Raw genomic sequence first — 22,973 nt, 5'->3', positions numbered from 1 at the left:
ATTCAGTCCTCATTCCCTCTTATAATCCATTTATCTGATCTTCCACTAGATTTTGTGGCGCTTCATTGAGCCTCAAGGGTGTTAGTGAAGTCAGGTGATCTTCCACATCTTTCAACCCATATAGCATATCTTCATGGTTTGGGTCTCCTAGGTTAAAAGGGAAAATTCAATGCTACTGCAATCAAAGACGTCCTATACCATTGTTTGCACCACTTTGTGTTAACAGTTTGGAGAAGAACCACATGTGGGTGGAAAAATCGGGTGTCCCAATACTTTTGGCAACACATTGTATTTAGGTCTGTTTAACTCCTAGTCCATGTGCACGAGTTTTCTGTCTGACTTCACACACAAAGATTAAACCCTGGACAAAAAAGTGTGTTTTAGCGCTTTAGCGCAGACGACTAGCAAACATCGACTAGCAAACTAGCAGCGTGTTTATCATAGAATTACAATTTCCTGATTATACAATTTCCCGACCTGCTCATTCATTCCACAAGGACTCCAATCCATTTTTAATTTCTTGAAGCTAAAAATCAATATATCTCGACATTATGATAATTTACAATAATAAATATTAATTATTTAAAATATATAGTTGTTACAATCTGAAAAAAATCCTCAACATGCTCATCGCACATCATCTTGTCCAAACTTACCAAAAAATAGTGGAGATGAATATTTATATGTTTCGGATGAAGCAACCGTGTCTGTGGTTCGATCGATACTGAAGAGTCGAGGGTTTGCTCTTAAAGGCGGTCATTTCCTCTATTTTAATAATTCATACACAGAAGTCAAATGGGTTTGTGAGAACCTTTTAAAGGTTTCATGTTGTAAAGATGGGTTTCTGATTGATCCGAAGTAGAACGAGAATGAGAGAGCGAGGTTGAGGGGGCGTAAGGAAGTGGAAATATATATACAGGGCCATTTCTAGACTTTTCTGCACCCTAGGCGAGATGTCTATTGTCAGCTTCCTATGGTTCCGCCCTTCCACCACAATGCTCCACCCCCACACCATACAAATCATAACCTTCCATGAAAAAGGTTAAACACATTTAATCATTATTTCAAAATAACCCTGAATTCAAGTATATAAAATATGCTGTACAGAAATCAGGTGTATAATTTAAATGTGTGAGGGCGGCGGTGGGGAAGGGGGTGCTCACTGGCGCCCCCAGCTGGTTGTGCAATTGGTAAACATCTTGTTTGGCTATGCCTAGGAATTTTGCTAAACACATAAATAAATATAAATATATATATATATATATATATATATATATATATATATATATATATATATATAAATATAAGAAAGTTTATTTTCTTTCAATGCAGCAAACTCACTAAAAGGCAAAAACACAGATGAAGTGGACAGTAAATGAGTTGAAGAAACTTCTGTGAAGTCCAAGTTCTGTAGACATTTTTGTCTCTAACAGAAGAACTTGTGTAAGGAGAGAAGATGTTACAGACTCCCTCACCCCCACACTCACACTCGGAGGTGAAAGCTTAATGGTTTGTTGTTGTTTTGAAGCAGAGAAAGTTGGAAACTTATTCCAGAAAGTGAAAGGAACCAACATGTCTCCAATTCCGTACTTCAACACCATGCAATTCCGTCTGGACTGCGGCTCTTTGGAACCAACTACAAGACGACGAACCGAATTGATGAATCGGTCCGAATTAGTGTTATTTAGAGAGCAAACAGTGGTCTGGAGTGTCATCAATCATGGAATGACCTGCCCAGTCACCGCACCTAAATGCTACTGACCTGCTCTGGGATGAACAAGAAATTTCCAACTGGTGAAGAACATCTTACAAGAGGCATGGCTAAGTATTTCAGCTGAACGTTTGAAGAAACGACCGGCCCGGATGCTGAGAGTGTGGAAAGCTGTTCTTTGTGCTAAGGGAGGATTTTACAATGGAAATAAAGTGGACATGTACAGGGAGTGCAGAATTATTAGGCAAGTTGTATTTTGAGGATTAATTTTATTTGAGGATTAATTTGAACAACAACCATGTTCTCAATGAACACAAAAACTCATTAATATCAAAGCTGAATATTTTTGGAAGTAGTTTTAGTTTTAGCTATTTTAGGGGATATCTGTGTGTGCAGGTGACTATTACTGTGCATAATTATTAGGCAACAACAAAAACAAATTCATACCCATTTCAATTATTTATTTTTACCAGTGAAACCAATATAACATCTCAACATTCACAAATATACATTTCTGACATTCAAAAACCAAACAAAAACAAATCAGTGACCAATATAGCCACCTTTCTTTGCAAGGACACTCAAAAGCCTGCCATCCATGGATTCTGTCAGTGTTTTGATCTGTTCACCATCAACATTGCGTGCAGCAGCAACCACAGCCTCCCAGACACTGTTCAGAGAGGTGTACTGTTTTCCCTCCTTGTAAATCGCACATTTGATGATGGACCACAGGTTCTCAATGGGGTTCAGATCAGGTGAACAAGGAGGCCATATCATTAGATTTTCTTCTTTTATACCCTTTCTTGCCAGCCACGCTGTGGAGTACTTGGACGTGTGTGATGGAGCATTGTCCTGCATGAAAATCATGTTTTCTTGAAGGATGCAGACTTCTTCCTGTACCACTGCTTGAAGAAGGTGTCTTCCAGAAACTGGCAGTAGGACTGGGAGTTCAGCTTGACTCCATCCTCAACCCGAAAAGGCCCCACAAGCTCATCTTTGATGATACCAGCCCAAACCAGTACTCCACCTCCACCTTGCTGGCGCCTGAGTCGGACTGGAGCTCTCTGCCCTTTACCAATCCAGCCACGGGCCCATCCATCTGGCCCATCAAGACTCACTCTCATTTCATCAGTCCATAAAACCTTAGAAAAATCAGTCTTGAGATATTTCTTGGCCCAGTCTTGACGTTTCAGCTTGTGTGTCTTGTTCAGTGGTGGTCGACTTTCTGCCTTTCTTACCTTGGCCATGTCTCTGAGTATTGCACACCTTGTGCTTTTGGGCACCCAGTGATGTTGCAGCTCTGAAATATGGCCAAACTGGTGGCAAGTGGCATCTTGGCAGCTGCACGCTTGACTTTTCTCAGTTCACGGGCAGTTATTTTGCGCCTTGGTTTTCCACACGCTTCTTGCGACCCTGTCGACTATTTTGAATGAAACGCTTGATTGTTCGATGATCACGCTCAGAAGCTTGGCTATTTTAAGACTGCTGCATCCTCTGCAATATATCTCACTATTTTTGACTTTTCTGAGCCTGTCAAGTCCTTCTTTTGACCCATTTTGCCAAAGGAAAGGAAGTTGCCTAATAATTATGCACACCTGATATAGGGTGTTGATGTCATTAGACCACACCCCTTCTCATTACAGAGATGCACATCACCTAATATGCTTAATTGGTAGTAGGCTTTCCAGCCTATACAGCTTGGAGTAAGACAACATGCATAACGAGGATGATGTGGTCAAAATACTCATTTGCCTAATAATTCTGCACTCCCTGTATAGATCTGTTTGGCCAAAGTCAATCTTTATTACATTACCGTAAATGTGTTAGTGTAAATGAATGTTCTATAGAACAATAAATACTGGTGAGGCTGCTGAAATACCATGAAACTTCATGAGAAGAAAGAGCAAGAGGAAGAGAGGAAGAGGAGGGGATTGAAGGTGAGGTCACTGACTTTTAAGTCAAAACACTATGTAATATTCGATGGTGTGTTTACGGTTGTAAATGATCTAGGAGTGTTCCTCGCTCTGAAGAGCATCCACACACATTTCAGTCCATGTTGGAGGAAACTGGAGAACCCAGAGGAAAACGTAAAGTTGACATGTATGAGTCGAGGTGATGTTACAGGCAGTAAAACTCCGTTCTGGCCTAAATTCTGTGTATTCTCTCCTGTCTTTTGTTGTCACAGGTTTTCTAGAGCGCTGTACTATTTTTAATAATAAAAGTCAGAGACGCACAAAAAGCTCTGAAACACCAATAAAGACGTCAAAGACACACTGCAGGTGTAAAAACCTGTATTTTGTAGCACAAGCTGGTTTCTTTATTTTGCAAGTATGAAGGCGCTTTCCAAAAATGTCACTCAATAATTGATTTCATTTTGTTTTATTTTGAGTTTCTGGATAATTTTTCACTTGGCAAAAGAAAGGATTGAACAAATCCTGAGGAAACTGAAACAGAAAAAACAGTTACTATAGTTACAGGTTCATATTTTAGTTTATAAGCAGCGCATTCATTCAGTCAGACTACATGTGTGTTTAATGCTCTAAATTTACACCTGAACTCCTTCCAGCCAATCACAATCCAGTATTTACACTGACCCTGGTGACTATTTATGGCTAGGTGAGTGTTATAGGATGTTGGTACACAATGTGGAGGTGAAGCGTTATAATGGTGTAAGGTCTCACACCTCGCTGTAGATGATCACCTTACACCATGGTCACGTTTCAGCATTGAGGAGTTTAAGCTGTTGTTGATTTATATACAGACAAGCACGAGTCCAAAATACGAATCTTACACGTTTGATTACACATTACGTTCGTATTTTGGACTCATTCTGCATTTATTTACATGAGTTTTGATAAATAGCTATTAGAAAGAGAATGATGGCCATCTGTGCTGCATCTCTACTAATAATGAAGCTGTGGAAGTTTTCTCCTGGTGCTGTTTTTTAAATACATTTTCTGGTTCTTCTTCTGCAGTTCCTCTTCAAATTCATTTTGTGCCTCAAGCTGTTTATCATTTTTTTAAAAAAGCTCATGACATGCTGTTTTGGACTCTCTCTAAACTCAACTTTTCTTATGATGATAAATTCGCACCTCTCCAGCGCTCTCTGGTCTGATGAGCTTTAGCTTAAGCTGCCTTAAGCGAAATGATGCGTATAAAATCACCACGATTGGACAAAATCTTCTACAAGATGGATCGTGTTTAGAGAAATCAAGTCTGCAGGAAGTTGGATTGGGTTCTTTCCGTTTAAATACTCACATTATATTTACATTTATAGAATTTGGTAGACGCCCTTATCCAAGGAGGCTTATAATTTATACTCTGAGCAGTTAAGGATTAAGAGCCTTGCTCAGGGGCCCAACAATGGCTGTGGCAGGATAAGTTCCTAAACAAATAAGCAAGTATTAATGAACTTGTACTTATGGTTTTCCAATCAGAAGTCCAACATCTTAACCACTGAGCTATTACAGTTCCACAGTTGACTTGCTGACAAGCTCTGGATGAGACATACACAATTATTAGTTAAGCCAAGATCTGGTGAACCATAGTGAAAGAAGCAGATTCCAATAAATGAATGAGACTTGCTTCAAAATCTGATCTCATGAGATCACCATGATGGGGAGGAACGAGAAGGGAGGAAAGAGACGTGTCCACCAGTACAGTGCAGTGCAATACCTGAGTGGGCCAAGCACCTGCTGCTGTTTGAGTGCTGCTCACTTTCTGATTGGTGTGTGTGTGTGTGTGTGTGTGTGTGTGTGTGTGTGTGTGTGTGTGTGTGAGTGACTAAGTAAAGTTCACATTTATTAATCATGCCCTCACAAATAGCACGAGCACTGCATGTGCCTATGCAGCCTTTTCCACCACCTGAAACACCTCAAACGAGTGTAAAATGAATGAAGCCCCAATTCATCTGACCACCGTTATAGATTTACATTCAATCCACAAACCTAGAGAAGAGATTTCTCCATAAAGAAAACTCAATAAACAAACAAAACCAACAAAGAAACAAGGAAACAAAAAAAGAAACAAACATTCTGTGAAAATCAAATCTGAAATGGAGTATAAATATTTAGACTGGAAGAAAGAAAGAAAGAAAGAAAGAAAGAAAGAAAGAAAGAAAGAAAGAAAGAAAGAAAGAAAGAAAGAAAAACTTCGAGCTCTGGGGATGTGGAGAAAGAAAGAAAGAAAGAAAGAAAGAAAGAAAGAAAGAAAGAAAGAAAGAAAGAAAGAAAGAAAGAAAGAAAGAAAGAAAAGAACTTCAAACTCAGGGGCTGTGAAAAAGAAAGAAAGAAAGAAAGAAAGAAAGAAAGAAAGAAAGAAAGAAAGAAAGAAAGAAAGAAAGAAAGAAAGTAAAAACCTACTGCAACAACTGCAAGCAGGTTTTTGCGATAACTGGCAACGTGTCTTTAATGCTTCACGGCTCAGGTAGGTTTAAAAAGCGTTTTTCCGTTTAATAAATAATAAATTAAAAACTGTTTTTTGTATTTGCTCTGGTTATTTGAATCATATGTGTGGCAAATATACAAAAAGTAAAAAAAAAATCAGGAATATAAATACTTTTTCACAGCCCTGTAGATCTAATATTATTTTGTGATGATGGCAGTATCTTTCCTCATCAGCCTCCTTTTTTCTTCATGTTTCACCCAAAAAATCCTAACGTGTAAACTACCTCGTTCCTTGTTCTAATCTTTTAGTGGTTTTTAAACCTGCTCTTAAAACCTACTTTTTCAGGATAAACTCCATGTGATTTAGATTTTTTGTAATTTTGTGACGTTTATTTTATTATTAAAATTATTTTTATTTATTTAATTGTTTTTTTTTTTTTCTTATGCTTGGAAAGCGGCTGTAACTTTTAAAGGCGGTATTTAAAAAAAAAAGATTATTGTCCCTGAAAATTTCTGGAGACTTAATATCAACAAGCATCAGCGTGCAGAGAACGTCACCATGAAAGAAGGTAAATCTGTGATTAGCACCCGATTGCAACGTATAATCCCAAATCCCCTTCGGTTTAATACGGTACTCTCTCAGATAAAGAGCACGATCTGATCTGAACTGCTGATTCGGCTTGTTTTTGTGGAGAAACCAGGACCCAGATGGTTTTATTTGTTATTGTACGTTATTATATTCTGCAGGTGCGCCGCTTCATTGTTCAGACGTGCGTCTGGTCCGAATGGCTCGGTCCTGTACTGCATCCTGGGCGCATCCACGCAGGCTTTCTGAAGAGCAGCTCGGAGGTGGAAACACGGCTGTTTGTTCCTTTGAAATGGCCGCCGTCATAACAGCTGCCAAACGTGTGATAAAGAGCTTCAGTAGAGCTCCTTAACCACCAATACACACTCTGTGTTCCTCTGGAGAGAGCGGAATAAATAACACACACCAGCACGTGTCGCTCCATAACGCATACAAGAAGAGGAGCAAGAAAAAAAGGATGAAGAAAAAGAGGAAAATGTTGATGATGATGGTGAAGAAAGGATGAAAAAGAAGATGAAAAAAAAGAAAGCAAAAGAAAGAGATAAAGAAAAAGGATGATGATGATGATAATGAGAAAGAAGAGAAAGACAGAGAAGTGGAAAAACAGCAAAAATAAAAAAGAAGAAAATAGTAAAGAAGTACAAAAAGGAGAATGAAGAAGAAAAGATGTAGAAAAAAGAGGAAAATGATGACGATGATGATGGTAGTAATTATGAAGATAATAATAATAATGATAAACAGGAAGAGAGGAAGACGAAGAAAAAGAAAGTAGGAAGAAAAATAAGTAGACAAGGATGACAAAGAAAAACATGATGATGAAGATAATGAGGAAAGGAGGAAGACAAAGAAGTGAAAAAGTGCAATAAATGAAGAAGAAAGGCTGAAAGAAGTAGAAAGAGTGGGGAAAAGAAGAAAGATGAAGATAAAGGAAGAAACCGGTGATGTCGATGAGAAGGAGGAGAAGGAAGAGGAGGAGGAAGTAGAAGATAAAGAAGAAGGAAAAATAGAAATAACAAGTAGAATTGCGAGATGAAGAGAAACATGTAGAAGGAAAAGAAGAAACTGATGATGATGAGGAGGAGGAGGAGGAGGAGAGGAAGGAGAAAGTAGAGGAAGGAGAAGAAGATGTGAAAAATGTGAAAGAAAAACAAGATGAATATGATAATGATGATGATGTTAATGGTGATGATAAAGTAGAAGAAGTGAAAGAGGAAAAGAAGTAAAAGAAAAAGAAGCAAAAGAAGAGGAAGCAGATCCACCTTCTTCTCAAGGATGTTTCTCGAGAAGAAGGTGAAAATCTCGAGCTCTTTCCTCCATCTTCTCCATCCTTCCCCAGCATGATCAGCGATCGCCTCATCAACCTCCTTGTTTTATTGTTGTACCAGTGAGCTTTGAATCAACTAGTTTGTCTTTGACTCGCCGAGGCTTCGAGGGCCGTGAGCCAGGAACGCCGCAGCGGGAACTCATTAATTAGAGCGGAGAAATGGAATGATGACGGAGCTGTCTGAGTAATGAAACGCACCAGTCTGAGATGAAGCATTCAGCCCACCTGCTACATCATTAATACACGGAATTACACAAAATCATCTTTACCAGCTAGAAAATGCAGCAGGGAACTAGCCTACCTTATTCGCTAGATTAGATTAGATCCGTATTTTTCCCCCAAGGCCTTCAGTGGTGAATCAATCCACCTCTGAATCCCATCATTATGAAGCCACGTGTATAGAAACCATCAGTATTATAGAGAGACGCAGTAGAACAGAGCGCTGCATCACACACAGGAATCTTATACAGTGAGAATGAATGTCATCAATAAAGCAAGAAACCCAATGAACACAATTCAACACGTCTCCTTTCACTGGAGCCACAACTGCACCTCCACATACATCATCTCCAGCAGAAGCATCGATATTTACCTCATAAAAAAACCCTGCATTTTTCCATGTATTTACGGTTTTCCTGGGAATTCTAAATTCAGGCAAATTGTGTGTTTTTGTGCAAATTCTACAGGAAAGAAAACTTAAAAGTATGAAAGGTTGATGAAAAAGCTTAACTGTTTGGAACTGCTATGGCGACTTTTCCTCACAATGTTCAGCTTTTCTTAAAAAATCCGGCTTGTAAATGTCCTTGTAAGTGCAACCAAATCATTTTGCGAGCTCTGACTAGTGACGCTCTCAGACCATCCAATCAAAAGTCGGGAAAATGCTGACGTTCACGGACACCTTCTAGAGGGTTTCAGAGTCAGCAACTCGCAATCTGATTGGTTAAAGCAACCACCAGCAACATTGATTTGAAACTTTCAAGAGATCTCACAGTTAATTTCTGAAGGCATCATGGCAAAACGTCATGTGACGGCTGAAATCTGATTGGATAAAAACTCCAACGTACAGTGACAAGAAGAAGAAAAGCCATAAAATGAGGAGAATAGACTATTGGGAATACTTTAATATATATTCAAGGATAAAAATATATACAAATATTGGCGTCACTGTTGGGATGAAGAGGGAGTTGGTCCTCTCTGGTCTGGTCTGCTCTGGATGCAGAAAATCAGGAGAATTTAAGCCTCTTGGTGTTAATTCTTTCCATGGAAAAGTTTTTCTGTGTAAAACCCTGACAGCAGCACTTTTAAAAACATTTCCTTTCATTACATGAAAAAAAAGAACGCATGAGTGGATGAGAGAGAAAAAAGCCCTGTATGAAAGCAGTGTAAATTAGAGAGTAATGAAAAGGCAGTAATGTTCCCCAGGAGGTCGAGGAGCATACGAGGTTCCCTTAGATCTCAGATTCGATCTCTAATCACATGCCGGGGAGCTCGCTGCACTCGAGGCCGCAGGATAATTTTTTTTTGGAATAAAAGCATTAGCATAAAGAGACAGAGCTCGTTTGAAGGTGCTGAAGTCACGTTGCACTCAGTTCCAGTTCACAGTTCTACATTACAGTTCCAGCTCTCAGATCCACTTTATAGACAAAGCACACATCTTAAATAACAGCTTCCAGTTCCAGTTCATAAATCCACCTCTCATTTTTACCTCACACCTCCACTTCTTGGGTTTTACCTCACACCTTCACCTCTCGGTTTTACCTCGCACTTACACCTCTCGGTTTTACCTCACACTTACACTTCTCGGTTTTTCCTCACACCTCCACCTCTGTGTTTTACCTCACACCTCCACCTCTGGGTTTTACCTCACACTTACACCTCTCAGTTTTACCTCACACTTACACCTCTCGGTTTTACCTCACATCTCCACCTCTGGGTTTTACCCACACTTACACCTCCACCACTGGGTTTTACCTTACACTTACACCTCTCGGTTTTACCTCACACCTCCACCTCTGGGTTTTACCCAAACTTACACCTCTCGGTTTTACCTCACACTAACACCTCTTGGTTTTCCTCACACCTCCACCTCTGGGTTTTATCTCACACTTACACCTCTCGTTTTTTTCCTCACACCTCCACCTCTGGGTTTTACCTCACACTTACACCTCTTGGTTTTACCTCACACTTACACCTCTCAGTTCTATCTCCGAGTTTCACCTCACAATTCCACCATATAGTTATATATAGTTCCACCTCACAGCCCCACCTCACAGTTCTGCTTTTTTATTTAAATTCTTTAATGTTTTATTCCTTTATTCTACTTAACTCCTTTATCCTTTTATTCATTTATTACATTTTCAGTCACAAACCAGTCATGAAAAACATTTCACTGTATGGTGTACAGCATACGGTTGTGTATGGAGCAGTATGAGCAGATGGAGCTCAAATACTCCATGCTGCTATCCCATAGTTCCAGACTTGCTCAGCAGTCTGATCTTTTTATAATGAGATTGTGATTAAGTTGTTGCAGAGCAGACTGAAGGAAACCCTACAGTGCTGATCTATGACATGTGGACCAGACCATCACGTCTATTCTGCTCACCACTGGAGATGAAGTCATGAGGATCTACTGTGGAATGCAGTTGTAGCAGTGTTACTGGGGGAAATTTAGGATCACTGACTTACATGTTCATATATTTTTCGTCTATGAATGTGTATTAAATTATTCCCAATAATTTAGTCTTTGTGCTGCTTCAAGAAGTGTCTGTTTACATTTGAGTTTCTATTCAACCAGATTGGGTGTCAAAGGAATCTGCTGTGAGACCTTGGAATCAACAGTGTGGACCACTGAAGCATAAAGTACATGTTGTATAAGTACATCTAGCAGGCGTACAATAACATCTGCATTTCCATGTCCTTTGATTGGACGGTCAGAGGGTGCACAAGTCAGAGCTCGCAACCTGCATCTGTAGCAAACTGCACAAGCTCAAACACATTCATGTGGATTAAATAGCTGTTTTTTAATTCCACAACAACTGTCAGAGAAGAAAAAAATTATTTGGTCGCACTTACAAGGACATTTACAAGCGGACTTTTCAAGAAAGGAAACTTCGGTCAAAAGAGTTCAAACTTTAACTGTTTATACTTTTGTGTTTACTTTATTGTCAAGTTTATGCAAAAACACAAAGGGCTGTAGCTATTGTTTATTTTAGTAATTGTGTATTCTACCAATTATTCTATCGATTAATTAATCAGACAAGAAGTAGTTTTTCTTCATTAAAAAACAATACAAAATAAACAAGAGAAAATAAGATGGGTCTCTTAAAATGAACTTTTTAAAAAAATTGTTTCCTTTTTGAAATTTTTTACAAAACATTTTATTGCTGAAACTGCCTACAAGAATATCTTTGAAATCTAAACCCATTTAGTGCATTTAATTGCCATATAAAATCTAAAATAGAAATCTAAATATAAAAATCAGTTTTAAATGAATTTTAGAAAGGTAAATGTACTGTAAGCTGTTTTCTTTATTCTTTAGTTTGAAATAATCCCAAACTTTGGAAACTTTCTGTTGTGTTCTTTGTGATGAATCTTCTCCTCACCCCTCACTGTTTTCTCTTCATTCCTCCATTTTTCATTCTGCAGACTCTTTTATGTTAACCTGTCCAAAGCGCTCCAGAGTTTAGTGTGTGGTGCGTCAGTAATAATGGTCTGTGGGGAAACACGTGTAGTTAAATGGACTAAACGAAGCATCGAGACAAATAATTTGAATCCATGATTTTTAGTATTCGAATTACTCGAGTTACTCAAGGAATCGTTTCAGCCCTAAAAAACACACAGTTTGCCTTCATTCCAAATCCCTAAGAAAACCGTAATGCACGGATAAAATGCTATGGAAAACATGAGGTGATGTGATGGTTAATATGGATGCTTCTGCTAGAGATGATTTATGTCGGCGGTGCAGTTGTGGCTACAGTGAAAGAAAATGTGATGAAATGCGATTATTGGTTTTCTTGTTTTATTGCTTCATTCTCACTGTATGAGCTTCCTGTTGTGATGGGATTAAGAGGTGGATTGATTCAGGTAGGACACCACTGAAGGACAAGAGGGAAATGTGAAATAATTTAGTATTAATATTATTATTTTTATGCAGTCTGGGTGAGGGTTGCCACATACTCTACATTGCTGTTTTTCCCTCAAGGACAGTTAAACTGTAAAAACCAGACAGGATTTAGATGGACAAATTTCATAGAAAGGATATGAATCAGTGAAGCATTACTATAAAAAGTAGGTCACTCACAATCTCTCTCTCGCTCTCACTCACACACACACACACACACACACACACACACACACACACACACACACACACAAACACACACAGGCCGGCAGTGTTGTAAACAGCATCTCAGGTCAAGGCTGACTTGTGACAGCTAAGGGAAATAATAATAAAAGGAATTATAAACATCCTCCTTTTCTGACTTCTCCCTTTTCCCCTTGTCTTGTTAATGCTTCTTCTAACTGAAGCTTTCGCCTTAAGCCCCGTGTTTATTTTTTCCTCCATCATCACTTTTTCTGTAGTGCGGTCATTAACATGAAAAATCGCACCGTGAAGGAAAACGGACAGGTGGAGAAGTACGAAGAAAGAAACGAAATTGCCTGTGGGCGTTTTGAGTTATGCGCACCGGTCCCTCGGCAACAAGTTCAAGTGTACTCAAGGCAACAGAATGTGAGTCGTATGGGCGAAAGAGCAGCCACAGCCTTTCATCTCTCCTTCCGGCTCATTAGCCGAGAGTTCTCCAGACACCACCTCTCCACCCTGCATTCTCATTACTCCTCTCAGGGTCGAGATCGGTGAAATATGTTACACGGCGTCTAAAAATAATACAGAAAGTGATGCTCCACATCATGGCCACCAAACTATCTTCATCTCCAAGACAGAGACTTGCTGGTGTCTCAAGAATGCTCGTGATGGTCTGTAACTCAATAGAACTCAGTGGAAGTCCATGTTGCTCCACTCAAACTATTTGGATTTTGCAACATTTGTACCAGACTAAAAATTATTCTGGACCAACTTCAGCTCCCTTTCAATATTTCACAGATATTTACAAATATTTGCATTTTGTCAGGATTCTATAACAGCTTCTTTGCCCATCATCTACAAGCTTCTCCTTAGGTTTGGTTCCATCTCCTGTCCTGTGAGCACATGATCCGACTCCATCCACCAGACCTACAACACAACTTCTTAGATACAACAAGCTCTTGCTTCCTTTTTTAGATTCCCCCCTTTTCCTTCCATTCAACTACAACATTGCAAGCTCTGTATGTCAGGGGTCTCCACATTTTCCACAAAGGTTCAAGGTGGGTGCAGAGTTTCATTCCCACACCTGATAGTCCATTGAAGATGAAGATCTAAACAGGTGGAATCTGGTGTTGCTTGGTCAGAATAAAAACCTGCAACCACACTGCCCCATTGTAAAAAAAATGTCCTGGGATAAAGTTTACTAGTCTAATTTAGTAATAATCTAATTACTAAAGTTGACCTCCACTAGTCCTGCCATTCTGTGTCCCACAATCCCCTATAACCAGTTACTTCAAGAATCTGAGGTCTTCACGAATCACAAATTCTAGAATCCTACAAATGTGTACTTGTTTTTAGAATTCTTCAAGTTTATAAATGCCTGCTCTTGTTTGGTTTCCATTTCCTTTCCAATGTTTATCATCCTACAAGTTCTACGAGCTCCTTGTCCAGTTTGGAGCCTCCTTCAGCTTTTATAACGTTCAATGCTGCTCCCACTGTAACTTTTATGGAAATGACTACCAGGTTTCTGCTCTTGTCTGGTTCTTGTAATTTCCTAAGACTACTATTTTAAGCATCTTGACATGTTATGAGATACTGCAAAGGCCCGTCTGAATTTCTGAACGCTACCAGGTTAAACATCACTACAAGGTAAAGGCTTGCTACAAAGGTCCACACAGTCTGGTTTCTGAAAAAAAATATACATAACATTTTGAGATAAACAACTTCTTGCTCCAGTTGGACCATACCTCATGAATACCACTAGATCTTGCTTCAACACCTTTAATTCATCTTGAGGTCATGAAAGCTCTTTCATGTTTGGATTCTACCAGTCTGAGGTCCACCTGCTTTAAGTGGGTGGCTTAGATGTTTTCAAGAAAACACACCGTTCTTGTAGCATTGAATATTGAATTCCCAGATACAAATGAATGGTTTACAACAGGAGATTAAGACTTCCTGTTACCAGTGAATGAACTCTCTTCTGTTCTATAAACTGTTACATGCATTTATTTGGTGCCTGCTTTTATCCCATGGTTATGGTCCTTGCTTAAGGGTCCAATAGCAGCTTGGCATTAAGGTAATTTATACTTATAACCTTCCAATCAGTATTCCAAAGCCTTCACCAGCAAGACACCAACAGTACCTTAAAGCAAGGCAACGTAAAAGCAAAGGCACGCTTGAGAATTCGTGGCTGCCTTGGAAATAACCCTTAATGTCGTCAGAAACTTGCTCAATAATATAAAGGCTGCTGAAAGGCAGACAAAAAAAATCTCATTTGTCCATTATCAGACCGTGTATCTGTTTACCAGCCTGAAGCACTCAGCTCAATCTAAATCTCAACAATGGCTCTTCAGAATTTGGTGTACTCTCTGGGAAAAAGCTTCTGGGATTTAAATGCTTTACTGGAAGATATGTTGGGGTTTATTTTTATAGGACTGCTCACAAAGCAGGATACCTGATGGAGCTTGGAAAAGACAAACGTCTGCTGAGCTCATCGGAGCCTTTCAGGTATTTGCTCTCGCTCTGTGTCGGAAATGCAGATTCCTCCCCTGGGGCTTTGTGTGATCCCTTTAACACACAGATTCATCAGAGTCGGTCCTGTCTCACTGCTCATTCAGGTTAATTGTTTTTCTTCACACGTGCTCAGCTCGCAGTCCTTTCTCAGAGCAAAGACAATATTTCAAACTGATGCTGAGATAGACCAAGAATTTGTAGCTTTAATAAGAACGTTCCTGCACATTTCTTTGTTTCTTTTATAGAAATATAAATAAGACTAGTGTGCTTTTGAGTTGTCTGAAAAGTAAATAAAATAAATATACACACACAAATTAACAACTGATGATTGACTGTTATTACCCTTCCACAAAAGTAGGTATTTTATTACCGTCTCTAAATAGATTACTTCCTACACTTCCATGTTCTCCTCCACTACCACCACCACCACCACCACCACCATATCCTCCACCGCATCCAGATCCATATCCCCCATATCTTCCACCACCCACCTCCACATCCTCCACCACTACTACCACCTCCAGCTCCGCTACTTCTTCCATTTCCACATCTTCCACCACCTCCAGATCCGCTACTTCCTCGAATTTCCACATCTTCCACCATCTCCAGATCTACTACTTCCTCCATCTCCACGTCCTCCATCACTACTACCACCACCACTTCCTTCACATCACATCCTCCCACACCAACTTTACCAGGACACTTGAGAAGATCATCGGGGTGCCTTTTGCCCTTCTTACATTTACTGAACACAACCTGCTGCGTCCTCCAGCATTGTTGCTGATATGTAACACGCCGTATAAGACAGGATAAAAAAACCTGTGCTGTAGATTTTGTGCGTACGGTTGTCTTTCTTCGCAGAAGCATTCCGAACGCTGTGCTGTGCCTCAGCTTTAAAAAAAATCAATACGCTTTCATTTCTGGTTATGTTCATGGCTTGAGGGAACATTGAACAACTGAAGAGCTGGTTCTCATTTTTATTTAGACATCTTCTCAGAGTCTCAGAAGACGCTCCTTGGCTCAGTTTGCAAGTGTTTTGATGCAATATACTGTCTCATCAACACCTCCTTCACCTTCTCATCCTCTTACCCCACCACTTCCTCCACCTTTTCATCCTCCTACACCATGACCTTTCCTACCACCACTTCATCCTACACCACCACCACCACCTCCTCCACCTAAAAACAATTGCCAGACAATGAACCAGAAGGTCAAGCAAAGCTTCCACATACTCGTCGGTGGAACAGTCGGCCATGCTGTTTCCCTCGAGGAAGTGTGTGTAGTCACATAGAAAAATGTAATTTGCTCTGAAGATTGGATCCTCTAGCCTTTGGGTGCTGGGTGTTTTTCCTAAAAGCCTCGGACATATTGTCTACCATCTGCTGCCCATTTTCAAACACAGTACAGTACTGAGAGACCAGAGCAAAGACGGCCAAATATAACACAGCATGGCTCATCCACCTGCCTTCATTCCAAGCATCTGATTGTCTCCAAAACTGTACAATCCACAATCCATTTGTATAACAATTTACTTTAGTCTACATCAAGTCCAAGCATGTAGTTCCTGTTTAGGTCAGACATCATTCGTATTTTAGTTTCAAACCAAATCATCTCAGCGTGTGTCTTTTCCCAAATACATGTCATCCAAAGCATGGCCTGAGAATCACATATCAACATATACACTTTATGGACAAGGATATTGGGACACCTGAATTTCCCAGTCATAAGTTGTTCTTTCCCAAAAAAGAACTCCATGAAGTTCTGCTTTGCATGGTTTCGAGTGGAAGCTCTCCAACCCCATTGAACACCTTTAGGATAAATGTGAACGCTGACTGCACCCCAGGCCTTCTCACATCCACACCTACATCAGTGCCTGACTTTACTAACACCCTTGTGTCTGAATGAGCTGGAAACCTAGTTTCACATCTTCCCAGAAGAATGGGAGGGAAGTTTAAGAGCAAATTGGGACTAAATGTGGAATGTGATGCTTATAAAAAACACATACCATACTTGTGACCAGGTGTCCGCAAAATTTTGGCAATATAGTGTATGAGCACATGCATACTTTTCTGTAACTTTACAAATAACGTGGCCCCAATCCCATGCTCCAAAGACGAACACACATAGCACGATCTCCGTCCACTTTATTATTAACACCGAATTATAGCGATCTTAAAGCGCAGCCTGATGAAGAACCTGGTGCAGGTCAAGAGCTTCGGTTCACATCAAACAACAAGGCAAAGTTTGATCTCTGACTTAAACCATAGTTTTTGTGACTTTTTTCATGGTAACCTTTTAAGTTGAAACGTGAATTTATGTTACAGTATGAAGTAACAATACATGGACAAAAGTTGACCTGACTGCATTATAAGAATCTCCATTCCTCTGGGAAGATGTTCCACTAGATTTTGTGGAAAATCATTCAGCCACAAAAGTGTTAGTAAATTTAGGTACTAATGTGGGTGAGGAGGATTTCTGGGGTGCAGTCAGCGTTTACATTCATCCCAAAGGTGTTCATTAGAGTTTATAGCAGGAGATCTTCTATATCTTCCAGCTCATGGAAATCAGATCTTCATGGAGCTGGCTTTGTGCAGTAATACCATGCTGGAACAGGTTTGGGTCTTCTAATTCAATTGATGGGAACATTTCATACTACTGTATCCAAAGACATTTGATAGAATTGTGTGTACAACTTTGTGATAACAGTTTGGAGAAGAACCACATGTGGTTGGAAAATCAAGATTTTAAGAAAATCAGTTTCGTGGCTAATAAAACGTCTTCCTGCCCCCTTAATTTGTCCATTTATCAGCATTGATCAGATCTCATCCCTGCTTTACACCCCATCAACAACCCTCTTCCACACCACATAACCCGTGTCCACCAAACTGCCAGCTCAAGGACGAGACACACCTTGGAGATTGCTGAGAAAATTCTCACCTGTCAGTAAATGTGACAGTGTGACAGCAGGATCACTGACAAACCTTCACACCTCGTGACCTCCTCTCATGACCATCCACCAAACAACCCTCAAATACACCTCTCTCTCTCTCTCTCTCTCTCTCTCTCTCAGAGTCTCTCATTTCATTTTGTATGAGAAGATAAAAAAGTGTGACCTAAAGACCTTCTAATGAACAAATGATTCATATTCATCAGGAAAATTTAATTATCTCCGGTCATCTAGCGTTTTAATTTATTCCCCTGGTGAGGCTAATGAATTACTACATTTTTTTTCGGATTAAATGAGTTTATTTGTTAAATGAGAGGAGGAAAAAAAAAAAGACCGTTTTATAATTGATGCGTTCTAACGCAAACCGATCGCATGGTGGAAAAGCGAAGGTGTGTAGATCAGCGTTATTAAAATAATTAAAAATAATACATTCTGACAGAAGGAGATCTGCAGGAGTGAAAGGGAAAGTTGGTAAGATGTTGAGTTTTCCATCAGAAGTGATGAAGATTAGAAATGGGTTTATTAGAAGGATCGAGGAGACAAGACGAGAGAGATGCTTTGGTCATGTGCGGAGGAAGGACGTGGGGTATATCATGGGGTAGAAGAACGCTGAGGATGGAGGAAAAGAGGAAGACGAATAAAAGGAAAGAGGTTTATGGATGTGGTGAAAGAAGATGTGCAGGTGGTTGGTTTGAAAGGCTGATCTGGACACAGACGATCCGCTGTGGAGCTTCTTAATGGAGCCCTATTTGGGAGCAGCCAGATAGACATTTTTCATGAACCGTTTATACTTCTGCATTTTCTATGTTGTCTAATTTGCCTGAATTTTAAATTCAATGCAATGATAACACAGGGTGATGTGATGAGGTGAATATCGATGCTTCTGTTAGCGATGATGTATGAGGAGGTGCAGCTGTGGCTACAGTGAAAGGAGACATGTTGAATTGTGTTCATTCGGTTTCTTGCTTCGGTAATGACGTTGTCAATTCCTGTGTGTGATGCAAGGCTCTGTTCTACTGCGTCTCTCTATAATACTGATGAATTAGAGGTGGATTGATTCAGGTAGGACACCACTGAAGGCCTTGGAGTGAAATGCATCTCCTGCGACTTTCTGAGAGTAACCAACATCGGCATTTATTACACCTCGCCTATGATCATTTAAACGCAAATGAGCCTTGTGCATAAAGTATGCTTGGTAGTGATTTGCATGCCATCAAAGCTGAAACATGGCTTTTTTTAATCCTCAGGAATGAGCAGTGAAGGTGGTGCTGTTACTGTATTTATACAGGAAAGCAGACGTGCTGTATTGTTTGCTCGTACTCCGCGTTCAGGGCTTCGTTGTTCAGGAAATGAATCTCAGCTCCAGTGACAGCGTGCAGACCCGAGTTTCAGCTCAAACTCCCCAAAATAACCAGCTGTTTAGATGGAAAGTGTTTCTGCCCCGCCCCCTCTCGCCCCGTCTCTCCCTTTCGGTTTGTATATTTAGACGCAACACTATGACGAACTCACACCATGAACATACCCAAATCAAAGGAAAAGACATTCAGGAGGAAAGAAAAAAGCAGACAGATGATGCACTGGTGGATATTCTCAGTCATCTCTCTCTCTCTCTCTCTCTCTCACACACACACACACACACACACACACACACACACACACACACACACCAGACGGCTTGCAATATGCTGAATCACAAACTCTCTATCACAGATCAAACATCACCTCCAGCTCCAGCGGTGTTTGCTCACAGCCAATGACAGTCCAAAAGCCGGAAACCAGTTGCATTTTAATATGGAAGCGATAATCAAACATGACCATGTGTGTGTGTGTGTGTGTGTGTGTGTGTGTGTGTGTGTGTGTGTGTGTGTCAGAGTGAACCTGACCATAAAGATATCAGCTAAATGTACACTATGTGGGCAAAAGTGTGTGAATGCCTGACTAAACGATTGCTGTGTGCTTCTTTTTTATCATCCCATTCCACATTCAGTTCTCATTTAGTTCTCGCTCTTATAGTAACGTCCACTCTTCTGGGAAGATGTTCCAGTACAGTTTGTGGAGATTCCTTTAGCCACAGTCAGGTACTTATTTAGCTGAGGTGGTGAGGAGGAGGATTTGGAGCTCTAGGTGTAGATCACTCTAAACCATGGAAGTAAGGAAGGAAGGAAGTAAGGAAGGAAGGAAGGAAGGAAAGAAGGAAGGAAGGAGGGAAGGAAGGAAGGAAGGAAGGAAACTGGAGCAGGTTTGGGTCTAATAGATCAAGTGAAGGCACAATTTCTTGCTCTAAAGACTCTAAAAGTTTGTGTACAGCATTGTGTGTGGAACAGTTCGGGGATGAACCACATTCGTGTGAAAAAGTTGGGTGTCCCAATACTTTTGAAAACCAGTGTACTTTATTAGAACAGAATGAAATGAACCAAGAGGTTTATGAGGAACCCACTCAGTGTAGAGTCAAAACGAAGCCAAAAACTCAGAGTCAAACCTGGAGGAAAACCTACAGACATCACATTCTCCACCTAATAATATGCTATAAAATATTTATATATGCTTGTATAGAAAGAAAAACTTTATTCATCAAAGGTCTCATTGTACGAGCGAGATTTCCATTCAGCTTTAAAACAGAAACTAAAAAACAAATACCTTTCTGTAAACGATCATGTTAGGTGAGTCCTCTTCAGGATCAGTCCTCCCCGATGTGCCCATTGTCCCCACAGTCCTAGTTGACCCTGGCACCTGCTGTTCCTGGTCTTGCTCCTGCTCTTGCTCTTGCTCCTGCTCCTGCTCCTGCTCCTGCTCGGTCTGAGCCATGCTGTCCATGTTTTTTCCTTCCGCAACGAAGTGACTGCAGCTGAAAAACGAACAAGAGATCAATCACATGGACCAAATCCCGGAGATCTTTCCAAAAACAGAGCGCTTTGAAGCCAACAAATTACCCATCTGCACTCGTTTGATCGTCGTGAATGCCAACAGATTAACATTTCATAAGCTCCACACAATATGGAGTGTTGGGGTTCGGGGGGTGGGGTATGGGTGAAGTGGAGCGCTATGAGTTTTTTACACAGACAAAAGCATTGAACATCTGTTAGGTTTGGACAACGAGGAAGGAAAAGAAAATTCAAACCGGCATGAGTCCAGCTGTGATTTACAGATGTGCTTTGAGGTCTGTAGACCTAAATGCATCCTGGTTGACTAAGAATACCATCAGTGATGAGGTGATGTAGGAAAAGCTATCAGAACCAGAACCTGTGGGTCTCTACTATAAGTTGGATGTTATCCAAGATCTTAAACCAATCAGATCACCTTTGATAACTGATGGTAGGATCACATGATGGTATCTACTAGGTACCAATAGGAACCATGAGAAACCTTAAAAAACTAGCAGGAACTTTTCCAAGTGTTTCTTTGGGAAAACTTTCTAAATGTTCATATGTAATATTTTTGCACTTCACTACAATTTAGAAAAACATATGTTCCTCACTCGGCTGCTCATCTACTGCTTCTTCAACAATCACTGCAGACACAGATTACAGATTCACAGATCCTGAGAGGTGTCTCCTACTACTCCACCTACTACTATTAAAGTGTTCATTCCACAAAGTTAGCGTTTGTATTCTGATGCATTGATTTTAACATATTTGCATCGGTAAAGAACGATTGATTTATATATAATTAATAGTAGATGCGCTACACTTTTATTATTTAACAACCTGACCAATATGGAGATCGATTTCTCGTCGAGCACGTTAGCCGCTACTGCTACGTAAATACGACGCATCACATCACTACGGAGACGGAGGCGTGTCCTGAGAGTCACATAGAATACAGATTAACATGGCAGAGGTAGAGCTGTAACTTCCTGCACACTGCTCATCAGGGACAAACGTACGCTTATAAAGAACATATTCATTTTTAGCACCACATTATCTGTGTGAAGCTTCTTTGAGACAATGTTCATTGTTAAAAGCGGTAAACAAATAAACATGAATTGAAATGAATTGAGAAATCAGAATGCACTTAAGTAAATTGATGATTTGCTGTCTGTCTGAATCAAAGAAATAAAAGTGATCGATCTGTTCCTGTGGTGGATCAAATAGAAATCGTATTGCATCACCCTCAGTTAAGGAGAACACTTGCACATACTTTTTCCTTTCTTCATCTTGCATTTGCATTATTGCAATTTTATATATATATATATATATATATATATATATATATATATATATATATATATATATATATATATATATATATGGAGGATTCACAGAGCAAGAATTTCCCAGTATACTGAAACTGTATACTAGTGTGTGTGTGTGTGTGTGTGTGTGTGTGTGTGTGTGTGTGTGTGTCTGTCTGTCTATCTGTCTGTCTGTGTGTGTGTGTGTGTGTGTGTGTGTGTGTGTGTGTGTGTGTGTGTGTGTGTGTGTGTGTGATTATTGAAATCTCTCTCCTTATAAAAGTCTGGTGTACAGGTAAATTGAATTGTATCAATGCAGATAATAAACAGAGGATTAGTATCATGTGAAGGGTCTAAAACCATGAAGATGAAGTTGGACTGTGGTTAATATAAACATTCTGTTGCAATGGTTTACAAGGTTTACAGTTTCAAACTCAAGCTCTTGTCACTCCTCGACAATGATGGAACCCTGCAATGAATGGACATTCGTGTTGAGGTTTCAAGATTTCTTCCACACGCAACACCACCACCTTCAACTTTGCCTCGCTCATTAAGAAATATGCTTTGGGACAATGAATAACTGACCAGCAATCAGCAATGATGGAACTATCAACTATCATATAGTATTGAGGATGAGAACACGTTCTCTTTTGAGTCTGGTTCCTCTCAAGGTTTCTTCCTCAAACCATTTTCATGCAGTTTTTCCCATCACCACCAACATCTTCATTCCAGGCTCCTTCATGGGGGATAAAGTCGCTTTAGGGACACTAAACATCTGATTACCTCAACAATGATGGAATTATAATGAATGAACATTCAGAGCTTAGGATGAGGATGGGTTCTCTTGCAAGTCTGGTTCCTATTAAGGTTTCTTCTCATACTATCTGGGAGTCTGGTTCCTCTCAAGGTTTCTTCCTCAAACCATTTTCATGCAGTTTTTCCCGTCACCACCAACATCTTCATTCCAGGCTCTTTCATGAGGGATAAAGCTGTTTTGGGGACAATGACCATCTGATAACCTCAACAATGATGGAA

At 40.0% G+C, this 22,973-nt stretch overlaps 1 protein-coding gene across 1 annotated transcript in view; it reads right to left on the bottom strand.

Moving 5' to 3' along the window:
• The window catches only part of rgs6 (regulator of G protein signaling 6), a 94,088-nt gene that overhangs the window by 65,838 nt on the left and 5,277 nt on the right, over window positions 1-22,973 (bottom strand). Inside the window, exon 2 of the mRNA XM_046836241.1 lies at window positions 20,405-20,612. Within this exon, the coding sequence (XP_046692197.1) occupies window positions 20,405-20,581 (177 nt within the window). The 5' untranslated portion in view covers window positions 20,582-20,612. The remainder of the gene's footprint in view (window positions 1-20,404; window positions 20,613-22,973) is intronic.

Source organism: Silurus meridionalis, chromosome 23 (genome assembly GCF_014805685.1).
Source record: "Silurus meridionalis isolate SWU-2019-XX chromosome 23, ASM1480568v1, whole genome shotgun sequence".
Taxonomy (NCBI): domain Eukaryota; kingdom Metazoa; phylum Chordata; class Actinopteri; order Siluriformes; family Siluridae; genus Silurus; species Silurus meridionalis.
The sequence above is the reverse complement of the archived record's forward strand: the minus strand, read 5'-3'. Positions and strand labels throughout refer to the sequence as shown.